At 45.1% G+C, this 26,432-nt stretch overlaps 2 protein-coding genes and 1 pseudogene across 2 annotated transcripts; 2 read left to right on the forward strand and 1 right to left on the reverse strand.

Moving 5' to 3' along the window:
- Positions 1-1,454: 1,454 nt before the first annotated feature.
- On the forward strand, positions 1,455-5,171 carry LOC136535324 (BTB/POZ and MATH domain-containing protein 1-like). Its single transcript, XM_066527619.1, has 3 exons — positions 1,455-2,581; positions 2,918-2,989; positions 4,792-5,171. Exons 1-3 carry the CDS (start codon positions 1,507-1,509, stop codon positions 4,872-4,874), a joined length of 1,230 nt encoding a protein of 409 aa, XP_066383716.1. The 5' UTR covers positions 1,455-1,506; the 3' UTR covers positions 4,875-5,171.
- Positions 5,172-5,871: 700 nt separating this feature from the next.
- LOC136535321 (uncharacterized) lies at positions 5,872-9,964 on the reverse strand (annotated as a pseudogene).
- A 12,629-nt stretch (positions 9,965-22,593) lies between these two features.
- LOC136535322 (leucine-rich repeat receptor-like protein kinase TDR) lies at positions 22,594-26,050 on the forward strand. The gene is made up of 2 exons (XM_066527617.1): positions 22,594-25,467; positions 25,561-26,050. Exons 1-2 carry the CDS (start codon positions 22,767-22,769, stop codon positions 25,941-25,943), a joined length of 3,084 nt encoding a protein of 1,027 aa, XP_066383714.1. The 5' UTR covers positions 22,594-22,766; the 3' UTR covers positions 25,944-26,050.
- Positions 26,051-26,432: the final 382 nt, after the last annotated feature.

The raw sequence follows: 26,432 nt of genomic DNA on the forward strand, positions 1-26,432 counted from the left end.
GCTTGACAATAAGCCAATTATTGTACCTGCTCTAATATACAGCACGCCGATCTGTATTAGAAGCCACTAAAGCCACCCCAAACTAGTTTTATCAATTGGCTTCACATGCTTGCAAGTTTTACTTTCGGTTGGAGGGAGAAGAAAAGCTTATTGCCAGTATTTTTGCAGGACAGGTTGAAGCTGCTGGTTGGAATAGCACCAATGAGGCTGACTCTGTGGGTGAGGGTTGACCAGCTAGTCTACCCAAACTTTGAGGCGTTCTTTCGCAATCTCTACATAACTACCATATGAGTTGTCAGAACATGTCACAACAACCTCGTCAAGGCTGGTTTGGTGGAGACCGTTGTCCTGTCCTAATCCGATATGTACCTCTACACACAATCTCAAATTTGACCAAATATACATTATAAAGTTTAGATATTTATAATATTAAATAAGTATCATTAGATTAATTTCATATTATTTTTTATAACAAAAATATTTGTAGAGATATAATTAAGCATTGATACTATTTTTTATATAAATCTAGCCAAATTTAAAATTAGTTAACTCCTCGAAAAGCTATATGAGGTGGTGGGTGAGGGAAGTGAAAGACACATGGATGAAGGTGAACATGGGCTGTGGGGAAAATAAGAGAGAAAAGCAGATGGGCTGGGCCTATGATTTTCAGAGACGGTCCTCTTAAAAGCTCTTCCTTTGAAAGTGGTACTCATTTCCTTTATCTATTAACTAGACATATGCCCGTGTGTTGTACCGTGGTCATAATTTTTTAGTCTGAACCTCAGTAATCAGACACGGACGTGTGCTTTGAGGACTTCGTATTGAACGCGGAAGTGGATCCGATTTTTGAATCGGATCTTGGTAGGACGCGGACGCGTGAGCTTTGACTGGAGAATGATTCTTATCGGTCACGGACACGTGAACAACGATCAAGATTTGGTATCACTAGGTAGATGATGACGTTAGAGTCTTTTTAGGTGTAGAGATTAGTTTTAGGAGGTGAGAATTTATTGAGTGTGCCGGTAAATAGTCTGACTGTACCTTAAAATAGGAAGGTAGACTGATTTTACTAGTTGTTTTCTTAAATCTACCGCCACTAGAATGCGGTAGCTAGACTTAAAAAATCAGCTAGTAAAAGTGAATTACACTGGCGGTTCATAGCATAGGCCATCAATTTTCTTTTTACTGGTGCCTATACATCATTAACCGCCAGTAAAAAAAATCACAAGCATCAGCAAAATTTGATTTTGTATTAGTGTCAATCATAAAACCACCATTTGTTTCAAATTATAGGTCGTTTTGATTTTTCTAGGCAAAACAACATATTAATTGAGACAGAGGGAGTAATATAATAGACAAGCCATGTCGGAAACTCTTGTCTATAAAAGACGTTTCTCATGCACCCTTCCTTCCAACCCCCAACCCCCAACTCCCCCCCCCCCCCCAGCCCCGCTGCCAGAACTCTGATCCGATCCACAACAAACTCTAGAGAAAAGCTGGGTAGCAATGGCATCCCAGGCGAGGGCAAGGGCATCAGCGTCGATATGCAGCTCGGTGACGGACAGTGAGGTACACACATTGGAGATAAGCGACTACAGCCAGCACAGCGACCTCGGCGATGGAGGATACATCTGCTCCACCAGGTTCACTGTCGGCGGCCATGACTGGCGCATCCGTTACTACCCTGACGGAACCGGCAACGGGGAAGAGTGCAAAGATTACGTGGGAGTACAACTGGAGCTCATGAGTGAGTTCACCAAGGTGAGGCTGGCGTACGAGTTTAGGCTCACTGAAGACGAAGCCGCCATCAAGTCAACGACTGTGTTAACAGCTGAAGCTTCATCCACCTGCGGAACTGACAAATTCAAGAAGAAAAGCGATCTACCTAGGTATCTTCGGAACGATTCTCTTAAGATCCAATGCTTTGTCACTGTTATAAAGGAATCACAGTTGAAGGAGACTGCTGTCAGTTCCAACCCCGTCGTCGTTGTTCAAGTGCCGCCCTCAGACTTGTCATCTCATCTTGGAAATTTGTTGTCCCGCGATCGGGACGATGGGGATATCACATTCAAGGTTAAATCTGAGGATTTCCGTGCCCACAAGCTCATCCTTGACATTCGTTGTCCGGCCTTAAAAACTACTGCTACTCAGCCTCATCTCGATGGACAAACAATGAGGGACAGGAGGGCTATTCCTGATAACAGCAGCACAGTTGTTATTCAAGACATGGAGCCCGCTGTTTTCAAGGCCCTGCGTCACTTCATCTACACAGATTCATTGCTGAAAGAACACAGAAATGAGGAAATGGCTAAGAGTTTATTGGCGGCTGCCGACAAATATGACATGAAAAGGATGAAGTTGTATTGTGGAAACATCCTTTCCAAGAGACCAACTGTTGACAGTGTCACAACCACTATAGCCCTAGCTCACAATCATCATTGCAGGGAGCTGAAAGGTGCATGCATCCAATTTATCAACTCTTCTGAGAGAACAAGGGATGATGTGCTCTCAAGTGAAGGATACAAGGAACTCAAAGCCACCTGTCCTGAAGTTGCTCTAGAGATACTGGAAAATTCCGACAGTAAGCTCACCTTATCCTTGCGTTAACTTTTTTTTTATTAAAAAAGAGCTATTTTGTTTCCAGCCATGAAATCCGAAAATCTATCTGCTTTTTTCTGAAATAATCCTCATCTTTATTTTCTGCACTTATTTTTTTTGGTAAATCTTCCCAGATCTGTGTCTTCTCTACTTCAACTCTGCTTGTAATATATCCATATGTGTAAATTTGTCCAAACCTATGGTCTATACATCACTACTAATAATTGCTTAATTTCATCAGTTTCTAAATTTCTGTTTGGATTTGTTTTATCAATGTTTACTTATTGGATGTTAACTCATGAAATTTCGAGGAAAAAAGTATTCAAGAAGGCAGTCGAAAGGCAACAAGACGTCCCTGAGGAACCATCGGCGGGAAATCACCGTGGTGAAGGCAAGTCCTAACTCAACCATATTGATTTGAACCATAATTTGCAATATCAAACATGCCAAGATACATAAAAAAATTAGCTATCTGCATGTTTGCTAATTTATGGTTTATTTTTGTTGTTGTTCTGGTTTTTATTTAAAATACATGTTTGCTAATTTGCGTGGTCGGTATGCTGGAGACTTTCGATTCAATATGGATGTATTTTGTGATATAAACTCTATTAAACAAAAAATATATCATTAAATTCATATTTCAATGTCTTACTTTCTATGGTTATAGTTTTGAAGCTACCAACATTTTTAGTAAAAAATTACATGTAAAATATAATTATAGTTTTGGAGAACACATGCCTAGTCAATTTCTAAAATAGAGGGAGTACATTTTTGTTTTAGTGTCAGGAAAAAGCGATTCACAAGGAGAATGCCGGAGTGTCTTACCAGTGCAGCACTGGCTCACGTCATGTCTTTCGTTCATTTGGTAAACATGCACATCCGTACCCCCAAAAAATAGCCTGATGCGCGGATGTCACTTCCTTTATCCTATAGTCCCTCGTTCCCTTTTTAAATGTCGTTATTCATGCTAGTCATCAAATATTTTCTTAAGTTTGACTAGTTTTATAAAAAATAATAACATTTGTATCTTCAAATAAATTTGTTATGAAAAATAGACAGTCTATCAAATGATACTAACTATATACCATAAATATTGATATTTTCTTATATATGTAGTTAAAGTCAAATATGTTTTTTTAATGAGAACGACAGTTAAAAAGGGCGGAGCAAGTGACTTTTATGGGAATTTGCAATCCTGGAGATTATGTAACTTATTTTGCCTTGTTGAGCCATTCTAGAGCATATCCCATGAGACTAATAACGAGTCAATGGATATCCTTTTATCCGATTTTTAATGAAGATTGACTTCCAGTTCCACACGGCCCTAGGAAAGTGAGGCTAGAAAGGTATGCCTGTGCCAATGGATAGTAGTTAGTTTGATCAAGTTTATAGTTAGTAATAGTATTCACATTTATGTCTCCAAATTAGTTTATTAAGAAAATATATTCCATAACTAATCTAATAGTACTTAATTTGTATCATAAATGTTAGTATTTTTCGTATAACTTTGGTCAAATTTAAAAGCCCTTGAAAAACAAGAATTACATCCTTTTCTAAACGGAGTGAGTGCATACTAATTAACTAGATGCCACCTAGAATTTTTTTTTGCTGACTTAGCATGGATTTAATGAAGATAGAGATAAAAGTTGTATCCTCGTCGACATTAGAAGCCCGCGCACAACCCTTGGATCCATTTTCATAGATAAAAGATATATGATAATTAATTGTTTAGATGCTCGTAAGAAATAATATCATGATACTATTTATTGGGTGAGTTGTATCTTAAGTTTCATAATAACATTTGAAACAGTGACACATAATGCACTGAGAATATAGCCTTATAAAGCTTGGAAAAGTGGATTCCAACCTTCAATTTTTCAAGATCTATATCCAATAATACATCCGAATTCCAATAGCAAACCGGATCCTGACGGAAACAAATAGTATTCCCTTAGTTCTAAATTGTAAGTCATTCTGTCTTTTCTAGATATGTAGATTTTGCTACACAACTAGATATACATTATGTATAAATATAAGTAAAAGTAACGTATCTAAGAAAAGCTAGAACAACTTACAAATTGAAACAGAGAGAATACGTATATAGGGATATAAAAATGAAAAACTTTTTTTTCTTCTTTTCCACCGGTCTTCTTTGTTGGAGTTCACTTATGGTGGTTTCTTCTTGCCTTGTAGCGAGGCGGGGTCAGGGTGTCCCCCGTTCACGAAGGTACTCCCGTAACGTGGCAAATACTCATTGGAGCAGTGATGAAGAATGAAGAACGTCAACGAGTCTGTGTCGACACAGGGACCAGTCCCAACTTGCCCACAGGCGCTGCATTTGGGCTCCTTTATCTCTCGGCTGTCATTGCTGTTTCATTACTAATGTCCAACTTACCTATAGGTGTTGGGCTCAATTATCCCTCGGCTATCATTGTTGTTTCTTCTTTGGTACAGCTGGCGTGTCGGCTGTCGTTGTTGTTTGAAGTTGTAAGAACGAGAATGAGAGAAAGAAATAATTGAACTGTGTTGCTTCCATCGCTCAGGTTTTGTACTCCCTCTGCCCTTGAAAAAATAGATTTCTATGATAAAATTTATCTTTGAATAAATCAACTTTTAGTCCCTCACCATCCATCGGATGTATTTATTTATCTTATGAGCCGTACTTTTTCAATGAAGGAATATTGTTTTTCTCTCACAAAAAATCAGTGAACAGTACTTTTCAGCTTGTCTTTTCAGCAAAGCGAACAGGTAAGTATTGATGTAGTTGGTGCAATAACATTTAATATATTATTAGAAACACCATACGGCGTATGTGTAGCTTCTCGGCAAGTGGTGAGTGCAGTTAAAGTTAATTAGAAGCTTAATGAGAGGCAACAAAGTCATTTATCCTATTTTCTAGTCTGTCCCAAACTTGCTATAAATCTGTTCTTTTAAGGACAGGGGAGTAAGTAGCGAACCGTCGCCTAGGGGATGGCCGACACACGTCCAGGGGATGTCAGTGTTTTACATGAGAGAATAGTAAGCATACGATTACATAGACGGCTACTGCTAATCTTAGTCACTAATCCATGGGTTGAATTCGCAGGGTGAATCCATGGGGACAAGATCACTGACAGGTCGACTTGTTTCTCAACACTCCGCCTTGATTCGTCCTGTCTTGAAATCAATCAATAACTTCAATGCTCTAAAAAACTTGTAGGTAAATATGAGATAATAATATTGTTGACATGTCATTAAACTTCTCTAAAACTCAGAGAGAGAAATCAAGAGAAATAATATGACATATTCTAGATTTATTGATCCGTTAATCACAACCAACAGGTCCAAGATATCACTTGCAGATAATATAACCCTGCTACTCCATGACATTTGCTTGAAGATTATCATCATATTCCTCTGTTTCAAATGCCTGTATTAATGTTATCCTAACTTTGCATAAACTCGTCAGTCTTGAGCACTCTTAAGTCCATGTACCTAATAATACACAAAAGGTTTTACAATACATTAGCATGCCTGAATTATCACCAGGCTACAAACCTAAGACCTCTTCCATGGTTACAAACCGGCCCTTCTCGATGGATAATTGCTCAGCCACACCGATGGCAACAGATAGTAGACCGTCACTTAAGTTGACAGATGGTCCTGATGCACCTTGAGCCCTTATAGCAGACAAGAAATTGAGGTGTTCCAAATAGCTGGATCCATGATGAAGACCTTGATACCTATGATACACACACTTCGTTAAGATACAAGCCAAAACTTGCAGTATGCAAAACTATGCATTGTGCATCTTAACTCTAATCCTAAGGCAAAATTAAATAGAAATTTCTTATTTTTTTGGGTTCAGTGTGCATTGATTATCTGGTCATATAGAATCAGACTACGCTAGTGCAAGAAGCACCGAATATGCAAGCGCTGTAAATAAAGGTGGTACAGGGGCAAGGCCAACAACAAAATTATTACTTTTGAGACTGTCATTTGAATGTACAAATATTCTTTAAATTGTAGGACTTATGAAAAATAAATGCTAATATGGGACAGAAAAAATAGAGCATACTTGATCCGTTCATCTTCCGCCATTACTGTTACAACTCCATCTCTGCCTCCTGCTCTCTTTCCAAACCTGACAATGCTCTCTGGAACAAAAGTTTCACCCTGTTTCAATAAAAAATGTATCATGTTCACTAGAACTGAATTTTAAACAAAGACAGGATAGCAGAGATTCAAGATCCTTGTTAGGAAACAAGATTCAACAAGAATAAACCAATTTCTTCCATCTGAAAAATCACTCAGAGATGAGAGGAACCTGAGCTACCTGTGGTCGACTATGAACAGTGACACAATAGGGACTCACAGTTCAGACTTTAAATAGACATTTAGCCCTCCCTCTCCCTCAAAGCAGGAAAATTAACTGATCAAGAATATTATAAAACCACTATATCCCTTAGGCCTCTTGTAGAGATAATATTGTTGCAGATTTTCAGAGACTCCTATAACAATCCAGTCCAGATGCTTCCCTTGCCTTATTGATTCGACCAGATATCTAGCTAATCAGAACCACCAGTTTTGATCTTCATCCTGAACTTTGTTTTCATGCAACAGAGTGCATGCTCATGCATTTTATCACCAAGCTTTTTGTGAACTAACTTACTCATCAATGATTCCCCATCCAAGATCAGCCTTTGGAATACATAGCAAGTAGCATTCATAATGTCTCAGCTAGACTCTAGAGGCTACCTTAATTATTTGCCCAAAAAGGTGCCAAAACAAGAGGAAATTGGTACATTTTCCTAGACCTCTTGGTAGTACAAGAAGGTGATTATTCCAGCATTAATGATTATATTTAGTACAAACAAGCACAGCCATTTGTTGGATTGGCGAGTTCATAATTTGTATGGTTAGCTTGAGCCTAAACAGTTCATGGTTCCGTTATGTATTAGGCATATCCACACACTAAGGAATAAGTCACAGTTAACTGTACTTCCTAATTTTACATAGGTATGTGCCAGAAGCTAATTCTAGAGCCCAGTGTAGTTTAACCCACTTGAATCACAGTCAAGGGAACATGTACTTCTATAATTGGTGATATTTTTTCCCTCAAGTTTCAGGCCTTTCTTCTAAGGATAACATACTTGTATACTGTACCTACACACTACTAGTAAAACAGAGTAATCAGACAGGAATTTTGGGATACCAAACTGTAAACTGAGCCAATTAAGTATAACTAAATTACCTAGAATCACATCTGCAAAAGGTTACAGTTGAGTATGGCACCACTTGGAAAAATAAAAATTGTAAGAAACGTATAGCTATATTGTACCTTCCCAATGTCACCAACCACACAAATTTCTTGCTCGTTTCTACTTCCTTCAGCAAACATGCAGAGATCAAGCATGCCACGAGAGCCATTATCAAATTCTACTATCACATATGCATTATCAATAATATCTGGTACCTGCATTAGGAGATAATCAACTTTTAGCCACTACTAGGAATGTTTAAAGGCTGCCTTCAGCTTGTGGTTTATTTACTGTTATGGATTAGGAGTTGGAGTTCCAACTGCAACATTGCACAAATGCTAGAGCAGTGAGTCTAAATATAAGCACTCAGGCTTTCACTGTTATATTGATCGCAAGTCTTTCAGTAGGAAGAGAAAGACGAAACAGAACATGTTTATTGAAAATGGCACGGCTGCATGGGCATGAGCACAGAGCTATGCATGCACAGAATATGCATCCAATGAAATATTTTAATCAAGAAGTGAGACAAACAGACCTTTCCATCATAAACTTCATCCTTATGGTTAACATCAATGGCTCCTGAAGCCATCACACGAACTGGAATTTGCAGCTGCAAACAGTCTCATCAAATCAAAGAAGTGGCAACACTTCTCTACTAGAGTTCCCCCACTGTTACAATTGAATCTATTCCAGTTGTTCACCTGCACGTTGTAGCACTTAAAAACAATAAGAAGTGAACTTGTATGTACTACAATTAAACACAGGTACCAGTACCTTGACAAGGAAAGGAAAACGGTGTTCGCATATTGCCACCATTCTGACTTGTCCTAGTGTACCGCTCTTAACGATGTCTATCAGCTTAGCAACTGGTGGCATATACCTGTATTCTAATCCAACTTGCACAAGTATGTCTGGTCTCTGTTTAGCTGCTTCAATGACCTGTATGGAAACATAAAAGTCAACAGAGATTCAAAGAATGTGAATTTCAAAATGAAACAGAGGACAGGTCACGATATCTAGTTGGTAACATGGGTAATTTTTTTCCGAAAAGATACCGGCAAGAGCAGGGCATATTTTTGAACAGAAAAACACCCATGTAAAGCTGAATGTCTGTGGCATTGTAACATAGACACTAATACACAAAAACTGAATGTCTGTGGCATGTAGAGTGAAGCTGAAACAATGAAAACAGTTTTCTTCAACACTATTTTTTTGAACGCAATAGCAACATAGATACTAATACACAAAAACAGAATGTCCGTGGCATGCAGAGTGAAGCTAAAACTCAATGAAAACAGTTGTCTTCAACAACATGAATCCCATGTTCCCTGGTCAGGAGAACAATGATACTGATTTATGATTTTGGCGGGGTAGAATCATATTGTGCTATTAGAGAGTATGGTTTGGTGATCTGTCCATGAGGATGAAGGTAGACAACAGTGAGGTGATATCAACAAAAGAAACAGAGTAGAATGCGCTAGCTAGCAGTAGCAGGTCATGACGAAATCACATAACCAACAGAACAAAGTACCGGACTAACTAACCTTCTTGCAGTCCTGCACAGTGGTGCACAGCGGCTTCTCGACAAGAATGTGGTGCGGTTCGCGGTGGCCGATGATGTCCATGAGTATCTCGTAGTGGGTCATGTTTGGGGACGATACGATGATGGCGTCACAGAGCCCGCTGTCCAGCAGCTCGCGGTGACCTGAAAAGGTCTTGAAACCTTTTGGATGTTACTAAGATTTACCGATTCAGTAATTAGTACCCGACTAAGAACGCACATAGTTCTGCTTTGCACAGTCTAATCATAATTTATTCATTTATTCTATTCAAAATCTGTTTTTTTTTTTTTGCACAGTTTATAAGAGGAGACAACACATTTGAGAACTCAGAATCTAGCAGATAATTACGAGGGTGGGTTGAGATATAAGTACCTGGGGAGCTGGGAGGCCGAGCTCGGCGGCGAGGTGGGCGAGGTTGTGGAGGTGCTCCCGCCCCATCATCCCCACCCCGACTATCCCGTACCCCACCTCCGCCGCCGACGCAGCCGCCATCTCCCTCGTCGCCGCCGGCCGCCGGCCGCCGGCTCCTGGAGCGGATGATTGGAGTGGACTGGAGTGATGAGTGATGACAGGTGGTTGCTGCGTCGCCAATCAAACCGGATCAACTCGGTTTCTATTTCCTGGATAAAAAAAACGAAATGGACTATCTGCACCCGTTGGATTAGCGATGTGTGAAGTGGGCTTGTTGGGCCGAAAATTCAGGGTGGACCTTTATCTTAACTGGGCTGGAGTTACTAATTTTGGGCTTAGAGACTTCTGATATTGAGGGTAACATGTACATCTTTTCAAAGTCTACATTACCTCCCTCAACTTTCGCGACAGTCCGTTTTTCCTCTTTAAACTTCAAAACCGGACAAAACACCTCCCTCAATTTTTAAAACCGTTCATCTTACTTCCCTGGCCCTGTTATAAGCAGTTTTGAAGGTGGTTTCATCTTTATCTTTTGTATTTATTTCGGCTGAATCTTTGAAAAATCATAGAAAATTCATAAAATGGAAAATCTAATTTTGTTGGACTCCACATAAGTAGATCTATACAGTGAACATATAATATGGTATGCTTTAGTACAAAGTTTTTGTTATGGTTTTAGATCTATGTTTTTCTGTAATTAAATGGAATAATTCATAGCTGCATTTCTATGGTCCAATTGTGGTTAAATTTTTATGGTGGGCTAATTATGGTATGCTTAAACTGTAGTAAAAATTTCATGCTTATTGGATCATGTATAACTTAGTTATAGATTTTATTTAGGTTTATGCTTGTTAAATATAAATAAATCTATAACTAATATATACATGATCCAATGGGTATAAATTTTTTACTACAGTTCAATCATATAATAATTATCCCACCATAAAAATTTCATCATAATTGGACCATAGAAACTGCAGCTATGAATTATTCTAATTAATTACAGAAAAATATAGATATAAAACCACAGCAAAAACTTTGTACTAAAGCATATCATATTATATGTTCACTGTGTAGATCTACTTATGTGGAGTCCAACAAAATTAGATTTTCTATTTTATTATTTTGCTATGATTTACTATTATTTTTCAAAGATTTAGCCAAAATAAATAAAAATGAAAAAGACAAAACCGCCTTCAAAACTATTTATAACAGGGCTAGGGAGGTAAGATGAACGGTTTTAAAAGTTGAGAGAGATGTTTTACCCGGTTTTAGAGTTTAAGGAGAAAAGGCGGACTTTCGTGAAAGTTGAGAGAGGTAATGTGGACTTTTTTCTTCATCTTTCAATCCAATATTGAATGAGCTTTTTGGGCCGAAGTGTGTGCTGATCACATAGTTTTAAATGTGGCTAATGCCGTTCACCAAAGCTATGCATGTGGCTAATGGGTGAAGGGAATAATAAGCTTAGCTATTAAGAATCCATTTCTCATTGATGTTATGGTATGTTTTTCACGATGTGTATAAAAAGCAAGAAACAAATTTATTTTTGGTCATCGAACTATTATTCGAGTATGGTTTTGGCAATCAAACTCCAAAATCAGATATCGTTGGCAATCTAACTGTTAAAACCACACAAGTTTAGCGCTTGACTGGTTCAAAAAGTGAATTTTCCTATAATATTTTTTTCTAAAATAAAAATATATGGTTAATATTAGAAATCGAGTTTTCATGTTAACGGTACACAACCACAAGAACACAGAGGACAGTAGTTCGTTGGGAGATGGAACACAACTATATTGTTTGTGGATGATTTCTGTACATGAACATCTATACATGAAGATGCCCCTTTCAACTCCATACATTTCCTTTTATAGAGGGAAGAAGTAGAACATGACTACTTCAATTTTACTGTTTCATTTCTACACTTTTATTCTTACTAATTTGGCCACCATTCAAAAGTCATTGTTTCACATTAAGGTCGTCATAGTTTCACATTGCCTTTTAACTTTGATTTCACAATAGTTAAATGTATACAAATTCAAAACCAATTAAATAGCTCCTTCAAAAGCAAGTGAAAAGCAACCACAAGCTATTATTGATAAGGAGGGGGCACAAGCCCCCTTAACACTCACTCCCTCCCCCAACCCACACGGAACCAGCTCCTCTAACTCACTACGTCCTCGGATGTACCTGCGTCCGATGTCCTTCATTTCTGATCAAGTGGTAGGGAGCAAACAACCCAAGAGGAGCTTGTGGGTTTGGCGACCCCGTAAGCCCGCCAGTCCAGCAGCATGAGCGACGAGAGAAAAAAAAAGTGCGAGCCGAGTAAAAAAACGGCAGGTGGACTACGCAGACGGCCACGATTCGCGAGAGCACTGGAGGGGACGATTGTCTGGGTTATTGAAGCGCTGGAGGGACGAGCTGCTCTGCCCATCTTGTAATCTGTTCCGAGATGGACGAAGAGGCCAACAGAAAACTTTAAACACATGTGAGACGGGCACTACCATAAGTGTTATACAAAGAGAGGAAGACTTTAAACAGTGTTGGAAAAAGCATATATAGATGATTGGTATTTGGTAGATAAATAAAAGTGTTTCTAGAAGCTGTAACTTTTTTTTGAATTCTGGGACTTTCATTACTTGTTTGCTGAAGAATCAGCGATCACAGTTACATTGACAGCCGAAGGGATAGAGATGGTAACTATCTCTTCCCCTTCAGAACACGCATACTCCAGATCCGCCAAAGCATGTGCGGCAGCATTACAAACACGACTTTTGTAAGAACATTCAAAATGAACAAAATTTGATCGAAGCTGTAACTTCATTCAACTGATTAATAACAATTGGCCTCCCCGCCCGAAGGAAGATAGAGAAAGGTCGGAAAAAAAAAACAAAGAGGGTGTTCTTTCCAGTCATCACCGATCAACGGCAGGCGGCAGCCAAGTGCTAGCAGGGGTACAATGCATATTAAAAAGAAGCTTCTCTTTCGGCCTCGCTCGGCGCCTAAATTTCCGAGCTAGCAAACTAATAAAGAGGCGGCCGGTGGGCGGGCGGCATCGATTGCCTGGCGACGTACGGAAAAGCTAAGCAGGCACCAGCGCTGGTCCGCTGCCGGGGCTGCCGCCGGCACACAGCCGTCCGGCCCAATCCCGCGCGTGTCTCATGCAGCAACCATCGATCGGACGCCTGCACGCGTCCATCCTGCATGCTCCGGTGCTCCCCCAGGGTGCCCTACCACCACTCCGGCCTCTCCTCCTCCTCCTCCTCCTCCTCCCATGCTTTTTTTTTTAGCCACGCCCACGCCGGCGTCCATGCTCGATGGGTTTCCACCGCGTCCAAAGGCTGCCACACTCTCATCATTGCGTTCCATCTCCATTTCCATGCCGGGCCTGCTGAAAAGTTGCAGCTAGCATAGCACAGAGGAGTAGTATCGTTCAGTCCTGCCTGCAGTTAGGCTGTGAAACACATGTAGATGCATGTACACAACATACAAATGCAAGGAGGGGAAATCATGCCTTTCCATTCCCCCGAGCGCCCCCCCCCCCCCATCGGGCGACCACACCGGCCACTGAGCTTGCACACCCCCCCCCCCCTCCTGTCCTCCCCTTCGGCCGTCGTCGCCGCCCTCCGGCGTGCGGCGGCGGTCCCAAAAAAAGGGCGTCCGTCCGCGGTTCCCGCCCATTCCCTCTCTCTTGCTCCTCCACCACCCCCTTCACCTGTGGCGGTGAACGGCGGCGGCCAACCGGATCCGCACCTCTAGGGGCTGGATCTATCGTCTGGTGGCGCCTAGGCCATCCGTGCGTCCCTCCTCGTCAGCGGCGGGCTGGGTACGCACGCGTGGCGCCTGCTCTTGGTCGACACAACCAGCAATCCTCTTCGGGCCAGTGCTGGGGGTCACCGGCTGCTGGCCGGGGCATGGCAGGGCCACCCCGACTGCGCTCCCTCCCCCTCCTCCACCGTTACCTTCCCCGGCAGATCCGGCGGTTTCAATGGTCGGCAGGGCAGATCTAGGGGCCCCAGGGCCGGATCTGACCTATCCTGCCATGGATCCGTCGTGCCCGATCGGGACGCTGCGACTGGCCTGGCGTTCGGTGGCCTCAGTAGCCTGGCGGCTCGCCTGCGGCGGTTGGCCAAGGCTACGGCTGCCTCCCGTGCCTGCCTTGGTCATGCTGGCGTCCACGACTGTGGTGGCTAGGCTGCGCTATGAGGGTCTGGCGCCTGCGGCGGGCATCCATCGGATCTGGCCTGTCGTGGCTAGCGAGCAGTCTTCGGATGAAAATCCCGCCATGCTTCTTGCCTTGGCCCGACAACGGTGGTGCGCTAGTGTCATCACCTTCTTGGAGGCGTCGTCATTTTTCTGCTCATCGTTTGGGGTTGCTGGGGCAAGTCGGGGGATGGAAGTCCATCTTGGGTGCCTCTCCCAGCGAAGTTGGCGTCCGCAGATGTCATTCCCTTGTTGAAGGCTTCGTTGTTGCCCTCCGCCTGCTCCTCCCACGCCATTCGCTGGATGTCGCTCCTTACTGTATTGTGCCTGCGTGTGCCTCATTCGACTCTTCGCATCGGTCTGCCCCTGCCTCAGTTGATGTTGCCGCTGCGGTTGTTCTGCTGGTCATAGTGGCTACCTAGTCACTGTTGACGTTGCAGCCGCAGTCGCGCGGTTCACAGCGGCTACCTTATCGCTGTTGATGTTGCCGCTGCAGTCGCTCGGTTCACAGTGACTACCTGGTCACTGTTGGAGTTGCCGATGTAGTCGTTCGGTTGACCACAGCAGCTACCTAGTTGTTGTTGTCGCCATTATCTGGGTTCTTTCGGCGGTTGATCACAGCGGCTACCTGGTCGCTGTCGTCGCCGTTATCTTGGTTCTTCCGGTGGATGCTTTGCCACCACGGCTTCGTTTTCTAAGTGGGCAGCTTTTGCGTTGAATTTTTTTTCCTACAGGTTCAGTCGGTTAGGTCTATGGAGAAGGGTCCTCTCCCTTCCGCCTTTCTTATTGTTTTCTTGCTTTTTCTTGTATCGGGTGCTTGGGTCTTGATAATCTTGAGATTACCGGGATGCCTGTTGTTGTAACTGTTTAACTACCTCTACTTGCTCTTAATGAAAAACGGACTATATGCCCGATCCAGAAAAAACAAATGCAAGGAGGATAGAAGGATCATGCATGATGATGAACTAACAGTTCATCAGCAGTAGCTAGTGAAACACACGCACACAGCTAGCTCCTGTAATTGTAATTGCCGCCATCAGTGGCATCGATGAGGACGATGATGACGATGATGGCACGTTCTCTGGGTTCCCCTGCAGATCCGATGATCCCATCCATCGCTTGCAGTGGTTCATTATCAGCCTCGGCTTCAGCTGTTAATTATGTGCACATCTTACTGCATTACATCATGCTTACTCGGTGATGATGACTGACCGATCGATCTTTCGATTCAAAATAAAATCAATCCATGCTACACTTTGCCCGCATTGGGAATGATGAGGACTACTACATGTACTCCTATGTAGAGACTACTAGGAGTAGTATATAAGTATATATATATATCATATAATGATGCGCATTTAGGACCGCCTTTTCAATTTGTTTTAGTCTTGACGCTCACGGGATCGAAGCCAAGAGATGGATCGGGGGGGGGGGGGGGGGGGGGGGGGGGGGGGGGGGCAGACTGGTGCATGAGCTGCCTAGCCTAGGCCTCGCTCCCTTGTATATTATTTCAGCGGTCTAATCCCTAGCTTTTTCAGAGACAACTACCTTAGTTAGTTAGCTTGTGCTTTCTCTGCAAAGCAGCTAGCAAATGATACAAGTATACTAATACTAATATACAATGCCCTAATGCAGAGCACATGCACTGCAGCAGAAAGGCAAAAGAGTTGCGACAAAGGTCAAGGCGATTATAAGAAAAAAATGGTCCTACAGTAGTAGTACATAAAAAAAAGGTAAAACACAGTAGTCCCTTAGAGAGCTGCTAATTGGGACTAAATAGTCCATACCCCTCTCTCTCTCCTCCCTCGGAGTCTCTTTCCTTCTCTTTAGTCCCTGGAAATAAACATCATTTTAGTTCTTGTTTTAGTCTCTGATCCTACGACAAGAGAAAAGAACACGCCCTTAGCATCTGTCTGCCTTTGGGGAAGGATACTGTTGTGTGCTCTACAAACATTATGGGTACTTCTAATATATATGATTAAGCATGCATGGCCGCGCTATTCTTATACTTCACCAACCGTACAATGTTTAAGCTCGATCAATCATCGCATAAAGTAACGATAATACACACATTCGGCCCAAAACTTCCGGGCATGGTATATATTTTCACTCCAATTTTATATTTTTACCCTCTACTACTAGTAACTCAGTTGGAAAAAGTGGTCAGGTACTCCGAATTTTTTACTATTTGGCCCTTTTTTCGAAAGTTTCTCTCAAATAGACCCCTGGCGGAAAGAATTTCAGAAATGGACCCTTGGCTCGGCGCCAGAGTGACTGGCGCCGAGCTCGGCGCCACGGTCACTGGCGCCGAGGTCCTGGGCACGGGAAAATGGCCTGCCAGGGGCTCGGCGCCAGAGTGACTGGCGCCGAGCTCGGCGCCATAGTGAATGGCGCCGAGACACCTGTATTTAACCCAGCCTGCACTTCTTCCCCGAGCTGAATTTTGGCTAAGTCCCTAAATTTACCGTGAGATGGATATATAAAATTTTGGCTAAGTCCCTAAATTTACCATAAGATGGGCAACTTAGAATTTGGCTAAGTCTTTAAATTTACCATGAGATGGACATGCTGAAATTTGTGGAACAGACATATGCAAAAATGGCTAAGTCTGAATTTTTGCTATGACTTGGAGACTAGAATTTTACCATGACTTGGACATTGACAAATTTAAAATTTTACCATGATTTGGATATTGAGAAATATGGCTAACTCTAGAGTTTTACACTGACTTGATATTTGAGCACTTAAAACAACATAGAAATACTTAGGATAAAAAATGATCTAGGGTTTATGTTGATGAACGAGCCTAAAAATGTTTCTAAGTGTTGGATCAATAGTTAACACCATTTTTCATGATGCAGTTTTGACCACAGTAAAACTATAGTTTCTTTTCTAGATATAAAGTTTGACTTTTAATAGAAGTTGTAGTTTGAGTTGAGTACAACAAACTTTGTTTTTGGACCTAAACCTAAATCAGTTTGCGATATTTTATCTTCCAAATTTGTATAGCAACTCAATTTAATACCTTACTACGAGTTTGAGTACTCTCTGATGGCGTTTGGGGTTCCATATATGATGATGGAGCATTCATTTGTCTCAGATGCTTTAAATCATTTACTTACCTGAGTCCCTGTGAAGTGACAGGATCAAAGTCAGGAACGATTGCCAAGGTGTCGATGATGATACGCGATAATTTGCTTCATAAACAATCAAAATCAAAACATGAGCTGCAGATAAATTTGTACATCTCATATAAGCTAGATTGTGAGAAATTGGAGAAGTAAATTTGGATATATATGTCAATGTGATTTTCAAATCTAGAATGTCAGCCACTATGCAAAATGTAAGCAGATATTAGAGCACATAATACCACAAAACAAATACGCATAGATCGTGGATGTGGTGCAAAATCCCGACTCACCTAGGACTCTAGAGAAGGAATCGCATCTTTTATGCCCTGTTCTTCTTAACTCTATAGAAGCGACAGTGGCTAAACTCCTGTAACCTGGTCTTCTCTCTGCTGGGGAAGCCACAGATGACAGATGAGAGCTGCTGGCTGCTGCGAGTTCCTCAGGTCGTGGTCCCACCACCACGTGACATCAGACTGACACCGACGAACCACCATGGCACCACCCAAAAGCCTCATTTGAGTGAGCTCGTGGTCATATCTAAGAGAGAACATGCTCAACTCCGACAAATAGATCTGTGATGGACAACCAAATTTTGTCAGGAGTTGTTGCGCTCTGTTGAGCGATATGGTTGAGTAGGAATGATATGGTGTTTAACAAGGTTAAAGCTAATACTTCCATGACAACAAAACAAAACAAGTCTTGTCAAGTTTGGACTTAGCCACGGTAAAAAATCAGACCATCTCGTGCTAAATATACATATGTCCATCTCATGGTAAAATCACAGATTTAAACAGATTGTAACATATCCAAGTCAAAATAAAATTCAATATGGCATTGCTACGGTAAAAATTCAAATTACATATCCATGGTAATTCTAGTCTCTAAGTCGTAGAAAAAATTCAGACTTAGCCAAAATTCTAAGTTGCCGGTGATTGTGAGGTAGGGTGAAGTGGCGAGAAAAAAACCCGAGACGGAGGAGAAATAAGAGGAAGAACGCTCGGGGAAGAAGTGCAGGCTGGGTTAAATGCAGGTGTCTCGGCGCCAGTCACTCTGGCGCCGAGCCCCTGGCAGGCCATTTTTCCGTGCCCAAGACCTCGGCGCCAGTGACCGTGGCGCCGAGCTCGGCGCCAGTCACTCTAGCGCCGAGCCAAGGGTCCATTTCTGGAATTCTTTCCGCCAGGGGTCTATTTGAGAGAAACTTTCGAAAAAATGGCCAAATAGTAAAAAATTCGGTCAGGTACTCTCTGCTGCCTCTGGCTGGCTGTTGAGGTTTCTCAGGGTCATGGCTCATGCAAGCTTTGCTTTGCTTGTCATGCCATGTATTTATATCTCCACCATGAAGACTTTCTTGCCTCTCTTCCTCCAGTGCTCTGGCTCGTCCGGCTTTGTCTCTCTGCGGCGTCCATTCTGCCGCGCACCATGCAGACAGCGCGCATCAAATAAGCTCAAAACAGCAGTTCGTCATGCTTATATAGTAATTTACTCGGTTCAAGGAACTAAGGAAGCAGAGATGAGTGTTTTTACGATGATCGAATAGAGATCTCTCTCTCTCTCTCTCTCTGCTTTTTGGTTTTCTTGGATTCATCTAGAGGTGGCCCACAATAAGCTGAGGCCTGTCTGAAGGCATGATTTTTGCCTAGATTTCTACACCCAGTCTCCATCGATAGAGCTCAGGACAGTTGACACAGTTTGCACTTTTTGTACGTACACTCGAGTGCTTCATCAACTGGTACTACTATAGGGTAATGTGATGGGTAACCTTACTTAAACCCCATGGTATATGACCTGTGCGGTCTTAGAACAAGTTCAATAAAATTTAGGTATAAGCTAAAACAAGTCATCCACAAACAAGTTTATAGCCTGATTCATACAACAACTAGTCTCTTATTTTAGTCTAAATACTATTTATTTATATTTTTTTGAGGGATACTATTTGTTTATATTTATATGGGACCCATTCAGCGGCAGAGCCTGACGTAAAAAACAATGGAGGACGAAACTGATTGGATAATGGATGACCTGGCGACTGGGTATAAGGATTAGTTATCCAATCCCTCCCTATCATTAAATGATTAGCTAAAGCAACGTACGGACAATGCTTATTTGGATCAAAAGTTGCAACTAACATTTTTCTATTGTACTTTGCTAGCTGCCTTGCGTCTTGGTTTCAGAAGGATCTCCTAGCTTGTTCGCCATGCATGAAACTATGAAAAACTTTAGCTCTTCTTCGATCTGTAGAGCTGACTTGTTTGGACGCGCGGTTTGCGTCGTCTTTGCTCTGCTGCCGCATTCATTTTGCCGCGCGCCACCAAGACAGTGCGCATCAGATATGCTCAAATGGAAGTTGTGGCAATGCTTTTGTTATTTATTAAATCCGTTCTAAATTATAGTTCGTTTGACTTTTTTTATCTCAAGTTTGACCACTCGTCTCATTCAAAAATTTGTACAAAATATCACTTCTTTTGTTGCGGCTTGGTTTATTAACAAAAGTTCTTCAGAATGACTTAAATTTGACTGTGTTGACAGGAATTTTTTGAATAAGACGAGTGGTTAAACTTGGGGTTAAAAAAGTCAAACGAACTATAATTTGGAACGGAGGGAGTACTTGGTTCAAGCAAAAGGTAAAATGGATCGATGAAATGGTAAATATCTCTGCTGAGTTGCAAGACATGATTTGCCTTGGTTGCTTCACCCAGGCCAGAACGCTTCGAGAGAGAGGCAGGGGCACATGACAGGGTTTGGTACACTCGAGTGCTTCATATCTGGCAATGCTGGTGAGATGAGTAACTTTTACTTAAACCTAGGATATATATATGATCATTCTTATAGTAGTATGAGATCGTGCATGCAGGTCATAGGTTGAATCTGATAGTGAAAATTAGGAGCAGAGGTCAATATCTATATATATTCCACGAGTAAGGGGATCATATATGATATATTTTTTTGAACGAACCAACACGAGAAGTTGTCCATTTTTATTGGTAAATAAAGAAAAAGTTACAACCCCTAAGGGCAAAGGAAAAAAAACAGGGATCATGTACAGAATATTTGTGGAGAACAAGTAGCCGATGGAGAACTCAAACTTTAAGCTATGACAGCAAACAAAGTGTCCAAAATTCAGAGAGGGCCGGGAAGGGCAGCGACAGAAAGAGCTTTGACACATCGTCGCTGGCTTTCGCGCAGGTTGCCGTCCCCAGTAGCCACTGGGATGCATGGGAATCTGCACGAGAGGACCCGGGCCGGGGCTGTTCATGGAGCAATTGAGCATGAGCAGACACGCTCACTCAGCCGAGCAGGTGATGCATGCCACTGTCCATCATATCACAGCCGCGCCTCCTCCATTGCTTTTGCATGCATCAAAGTTACAAAAAGAACACGGCAGGCAAGGCAGCAGGCGCGTCTGGAGGAGGAAGAAGGATATCAACGTCTTGGCACTGGTTGTCCAAAAAAAAAACGTCTTGGCACTGGCAGCAGGCTCATGCTCATCGAGTGCCCTCCTTCCCCCTGCCTCACTCACTCCAAAGCATGCAATCCGAGCAGCCGGCGCGGCACCACCCCTCTCTCACTGACACCGTGGGCCCGTGCACATACATACACACGCCACATCGTCCGTTCACCAGCCAGCGACCCTGTAGTTTGTCCGTTAGCTGTAGCTCTTTTGAGAAGCGAGGTGTATAGCTAGATCATGGTCTGGAATATATGGAAGGAAAGTGAAAGAGACAAATGCCGGGCAAAAGAGATTTCTATGTTGCCTTGGTGTCGCGTACAGCAAACACAATAACACACGCACTGTTCAACATGGTGCCACAAAAAAAAGGCTAAAGGCCATGAATCCCTCATCCTTGTTACTTTTGTCTCTTGCGGCTTCGTATTGAAAATTCTTGGTGGGAGATGTGGGTATAAAATCTTCTTACTGCTACTTTGAGTGCTCTTCGTCTCGAATTTAGATGTTCCTGTTTTTCTTACTCATTTTTCCCTAAAAAAACGTCATTCTTGCTTTTTTAGGAGTCAATTAGCCCTAAATTGATCAAATATATACAAGAAATATTATACTAATATTGTTTATGATGTCTTTAGATATATAAATAATATAATTTATTATTATAACAAACATTTTTAGTGATACAAATGTTGATATGTTGATACTATTTTGTATAAATCTCATCAACATTAAGAAAGTTTGACTTACTCCAAACCTAGCATAATATGTTTTTTTGGGATGGAATGAGTATTGCAAAGGATAAAGTCCATGTTATAAGCTCTATATTGCACGGTAGTGCATTTTTTTAATCTTGAACCACGAAACCGGGTACCCAATGCCCTCCGAGTATTGCAACTACGCAAATTTGGTCCTCTCTAGCTGATTTCAAGTGTAGCTTTCTATTTTCAAAAAATAATTAAAATCTAGCTTCATAGCTAAACAAACATAACTGATTTATTTTACATCAGATAAATATGAAATTAGTATTATTTATTTTAAAATGATATCTATTTGTTGGTGAATATATTTAGATTTATTTGAAACTTACTTTTTTATATATTATTTTATTACTCGACATTAAGAACATTGTTAACAAATAAGATTTAAGTAACTATAAACAAATCACCAATAGATAGATAGTTTTTTTTAAATGATATTGGTTTCATTTTTTTTACTTCACATAAATCACTTATAAGTTTTTATAGATTAAATTGGTTTTTTATTATTCTTAGAAAATATAAAACCACCCCTGAAACTAGCTAGATGAGTAAACTTGTCCAGTTTCAACCATTGAAGGGTGTTCGGTACTCAGTTATATAGTTCATGGGTGGAAATTGAACTAGCGTGTAAATTGAAAGTTGAAATATACTTAGCCGTTTCCCCTATTTAAACTGAAATGTTATTTAAAAATACCGCTTAACTTACCCATTGTACTCTCTCTATCCAGAAAAGAATGCAATTTATGGTAAACGTGCCAGTCAACGAGCCCAATTTTAACCAAGTTTATAGTAAATAGTATTAGCATTTTATATCTCAAAATAAATTTATTATAAAAATATATTTTATAACTAATCTAATGATATTTATTTTGTCTCATGAAGGTCAGTACATTTTCGTATAATTTTAGTCAAAGTTGAAACTGTTTGACTTCTTGAAATGTAGGAATTGCATTCTTTGGTGGACGGAGGGAGCAGATCAGTAGTGATGAAAGTCTTTACTTTAGTGTGTTTCAATTTTTTTTTCTAAATTCAGTTCCTCTTTGAAAAAAGTTCAGACACCTAGCACTTGGAAAACAAGGGAACACAGAGTGGTAGTAGTGGTAGCTGTGATGAGAGGCAATAGCCAATAGGCATGTGCATGCACCGCACAACCAAAAGGCCTAGTCGCCATTGCCGCCGCCGGCACTGCAATGGTGGGAAGAGAAAAGCTTTTGAAGCCATCCAGTCCACCAGCAAAGTCTCGCGCCACTCGTCCACTATTGCAGTGCCCGGCCCGACCAGACCACCACCACCACCTCCTCCTCCTCCTCCATCATGACCTTCGCCAGTGCGCCACCACCTTTCTCCTCTCCATTTTACCACCCGCGCCCTCCACCTCTCCTCCATGCCACCACCACCGCCACCTCCGCGCCTCCGCCAGCATGGCCGCCACCACGGACACCTCCTCCTGGCCGCCGCCGTTAGTGCTCCCTCTCCACGGCAACCTCCTGCTCCTGCTGCCTCTCCTGGCCATCACCACCGCCGCGTCCTCAGCTCCACTGCCCCTCCTCGCGCTGCTCTCCCTCAAGTCCTCCCTACACGACCCGTCCAGCGCGCTCCGCCCCTGGACGTACGCGTCCGCGGGCGCGACGCGTTCTCTGGCGCCGCCGTGGTGCGCGTGGACGGGCGTGTCCTGCGACCCGGCCACGGGGGACATCGCCGGGCTCGACCTCTCCCGGCGCAACCTCTCCGGCACATTCTCCGCCACCGCGGCCAGGCTGCTGGCGCCTACGCTGACGTCGCTCAACCTCAGCGCGAACGCGTTCGCGGGGGAGTTCCCGGCCGCGGCGGTGTTCCAGCTCCGGCGGCTGGAGTCGCTCGACGTCAGCCACAACTTCTTCAACGGCACGTTCCCCGACGGCGTCGCGGCGCTCGGCGGCTCGCTCGCCGTGCTCGATGCCTACAGCAACTGCTTCGTCGGCCCGCTGCCGCGCGGCCTCGGCGAGCTGCGTCGGCTCCAGCGGCTCAACCTCGGCGGCAGCTTCTTCAACGGGAGCGTCCCGCCTGAGATCGGGCAGCTCCGCTCGCTGCGGTTCCTGCACCTCGCCGGGAACGCGCTAACCGGGCGGCTCCCGGCGGAGCTCGGCGCCCTCGCGTCGCTCGAGCAGCTCGAGATCGGGTACAATGCCTACGACGGCGGCGTTCCCGCGGAGCTCGGCAACCTGACGCGGCTCCAGTACCTCGACATCGCCGTCGCCAACCTGTCCGGTCCGCTGCCGCCGGAGCTCGGCGATCTCGCGCGGCTCGAGAAGCTGTTCCTGTTCAAGAACCTGCTCGCCGGTGCCATACCGCCGCGGTGGTCCCGCCTCCGAGCGCTGCAGGCTCTCGATCTGTCCGACAACCTGCTCGCCAGCGCCATCCCGGCGGGGCTCGGTGAACTCGCCAACCTCACGATGCTGAACCTCATGAGCAACTTCCTTTCCGGCACGATCCCGGCGGCGATCGGCGCGCTGCCGAGCCTTGAGGTGCTGCAGCTCTGGAACAACTCGCTCACCGGACGGCTGCCGGAGTCGCTGGGCGCGAGCGGGCAGCTCGTCCGGGTGGACGTGTCGACCAACTCCCTGTCCGGCCCGATTCCTCCCGGGATGTGCACCGGCAACCGTCTCGCCCGCCTCATCCTCTTCGACAACCGCTTCGACTCGGCCATCCCGGCGAGCCTCGCCACCTGCTCGTCGCTCTGGCGAGTCCGGCTGGAATCCAACCGCCTGTCCGGCGAGATCCCGGTCGGGTTCGGCGCGATCCGCAATCTGACATACCTGGACCTGAGCTCCAACTCGCTCACCGGCGGCATTCCTTCTGATCTCGTGGCTTCTCCGAGCCTCGAGTACATCAACATCTCCGGCAACCCCATCGGCGGCGCGCTCCCGAACGTGTCGTGGCAGGCGCCGAACCTGCAGGTGTTCGCGGCGAGCAAGTGCGCCCTGGGCGGCGAGGTCCCGGCGTTTGGTACCACGGGGTGTTCGAACCTGTACCGATTGGAGTTGGCAGGGAATGACCTCACCGGTGCAATCCCCAGTGACATCAGCACCTGCAAGCGGCTGGTGATCTTGAGGCTGCAGCACAATCAGCTCACCGGCGAGATCCCGGCAGAGCTCGCCGCCTTGCCGTCCATCACCGAGATCGACCTGTCCTGGAACGAGCTCACCGGCGTCGTCCCGCCGGGCTTCACCAACTGCACCACGCTGGAGACCTTCGACGTGTCCTTCAACCATTTGGTGACCGCTGGCTCGCCGTCGGCGTCGTCACCAGGCGCCGGCGCGGTGACCTCCGCTCGGCGCACCGCGGCGATGTGGGTTTCCGCTGTGGCGGTGGCCTTTGCGGGGATGGCGATGCTCGCCGTCACCGCTCGCTGGCTGCAGTGGCGCGAGGACGGCACCGACACACCGGGCCGCGGTAGCGGGGGCGGCGCACGCGCACGACCCAACGTGGTCGTCGGGCCGTGGGGGATGACCGCGTTCCAGAGGCTCGACTTCACCGCCGACGACGTGGCGCGGTGCGTCGAGGGGAGCGACGGCATCATCGGCGCCGGGTCGTCCGGGACGGTGTACCGCGCAAAGATGCCCAACGGCGAGGTCATCGCGGTGAAGAAGTTGTGGCGCCAACCGTCGGCGCAGAAGGAGGGAGGCGCTCCGGCGGCGGAGCCACCGAAGCGGCGGAAGGAGACAGCTGACGCGAACGGCAACGGCGGCAACAGGAGCATGCTCGCCGAGGTGGAGGTGCTGGGGCACCTCCGGCACCGCAACATCGTCCGGCTGCTGGGGTGGTGCACCGACGGCGAGGCGACGCTGCTGCTCTACGAGTACATGCCCAACGGCAGCCTGGACGACCTCCTGCACGGCGCCGCGGGCAGGGCGGGGCTGGACTGGGACGCGCGGCACCGGATCGCCGTGGGCGTGGCGCAGGGCGTGAGTTACCTGCACCACGACTGCGTGCCGGCGGTCGCGCACCGCGACCTCAAGCCCAGCAACATCCTGCTCGACGCCGACATGGAGGCGCGCGTGGCCGACTTCGGCGTTGCCAAGGCGCTCCACGGCGCCGCGCCCATGTCCGTCATCGCCGGCTCCTACGGCTATATCGCACCAGGTATGCCTCGTTCGTCGGTCGTCGCGACATGGACATTTGTCACGTACCTACGATTGGCTAATGATGGTCCGTGTGAATATATAATCGATGCAGAGTACACGTACACTCTGGAAGTAGACGAGAAGAGCGACGTGTACAGCTTCGGCGTGGTGCTCCTGGAGATCCTGACCGGCCGGAGGTCCGTGGAGGCGGAGTACGGCGAGGGGAGCAACATCGTGGACTGGGTGAGGCGCAAGGTCGCGGCCGCCACCGCCGGCGACGTGATGGACGCGGCGGCGTGGGCGGCGGACCAGCAGGCCGGCGGCAAGGCGGCGCGGGACGAGATGGCGCTGGCGCTGCGGGTGGCGCTGCTCTGCACCAGCCGGTGCCCGCAGGAGCGCCCGCCGATGAGGGACGTCGTGTCCATGTTGCAGGAGGCCAGGCGCGGCCGGAAGCTCCTGCCCAAGAAGCAGCAAGCGCAACCAAAGATTAATTAGCAACGACCGCGTGTTACGTGTAGGTGTATTGTATTACTACTCACTAAACCGTGTACTTTGCCATGCAGTCAGCACTCGTGTCATGTATAATGTCTTAGATCACTGTATGAGTAAACTCCCCAGACTTTCGGATGATGTCATATTTCAAAGCCAGACCAAGTTGAAAATATTTTAATTTGAGAATGGCTATAGGGCAGTCGGTTGGTTTAGGCGCCCTCATCATGCGATCTCCTGGAGACGGAGGGAGCAGAGGGCAGCGGCGTCGGCGCTTGGCTGAGGCAACGGTGTCGGTGGTGCTCGGCGCTTCCGGTCCCTCCGGGCTCCTCCAGACCCCGTCGGGCCTACGCTGGTCAGGGAAGGGAAGGGAAGGGAAGGGAAAGCAAGGGAAGGGGTAAGGTTACAGAGGATGGGTCCCACTGTAATTTGGGAATAATTTGTAATTTTTTCTAAGATTTGTGAACAATTTGACATATGTTTATCTGATATCTG

Source organism: Miscanthus floridulus, unplaced genomic scaffold (assembly GCF_019320115.1).
Source record: "Miscanthus floridulus cultivar M001 unplaced genomic scaffold, ASM1932011v1 os_2694_1_2, whole genome shotgun sequence".
NCBI classification, from domain to species: Eukaryota; Viridiplantae; Streptophyta; class Magnoliopsida; order Poales; family Poaceae; genus Miscanthus; species Miscanthus floridulus.

What these genes read in the sequence shown, in the direction of transcription:
- LOC136535324 (XM_066527619.1), top strand. Translation starts at nt 1,507, where the DNA reads ATGGCATCCCAGGCGAGGGCAAGGGCATCAGCGTCGATATGCAGCTCG. An exon ending in GATACTGGAAAATTCCGACA is followed by an intron (nt 2,582 to 2,917) that starts GTAAGCTCACCT and finishes CGAGGAAAAAAG; the next exon opens with TATTCAAGAAGGCAGTCGAA. An exon ending in GGGAAATCACCGTGGTGAAG is followed by an intron (nt 2,990 to 4,791) that starts GCAAGTCCTAAC and finishes CTTGCCTTGTAG; the next exon opens with CGAGGCGGGGTCAGGGTGTC.
- LOC136535322 (XM_066527617.1), top strand. Translation starts at nt 22,767, where the DNA reads ATGGCCGCCACCACGGACACCTCCTCCTGGCCGCCGCCGTTAGTGCTC. An exon ending in CTACGGCTATATCGCACCAG is followed by an intron (nt 25,468 to 25,560) that starts GTATGCCTCGTT and finishes TAATCGATGCAG; the next exon opens with AGTACACGTACACTCTGGAA.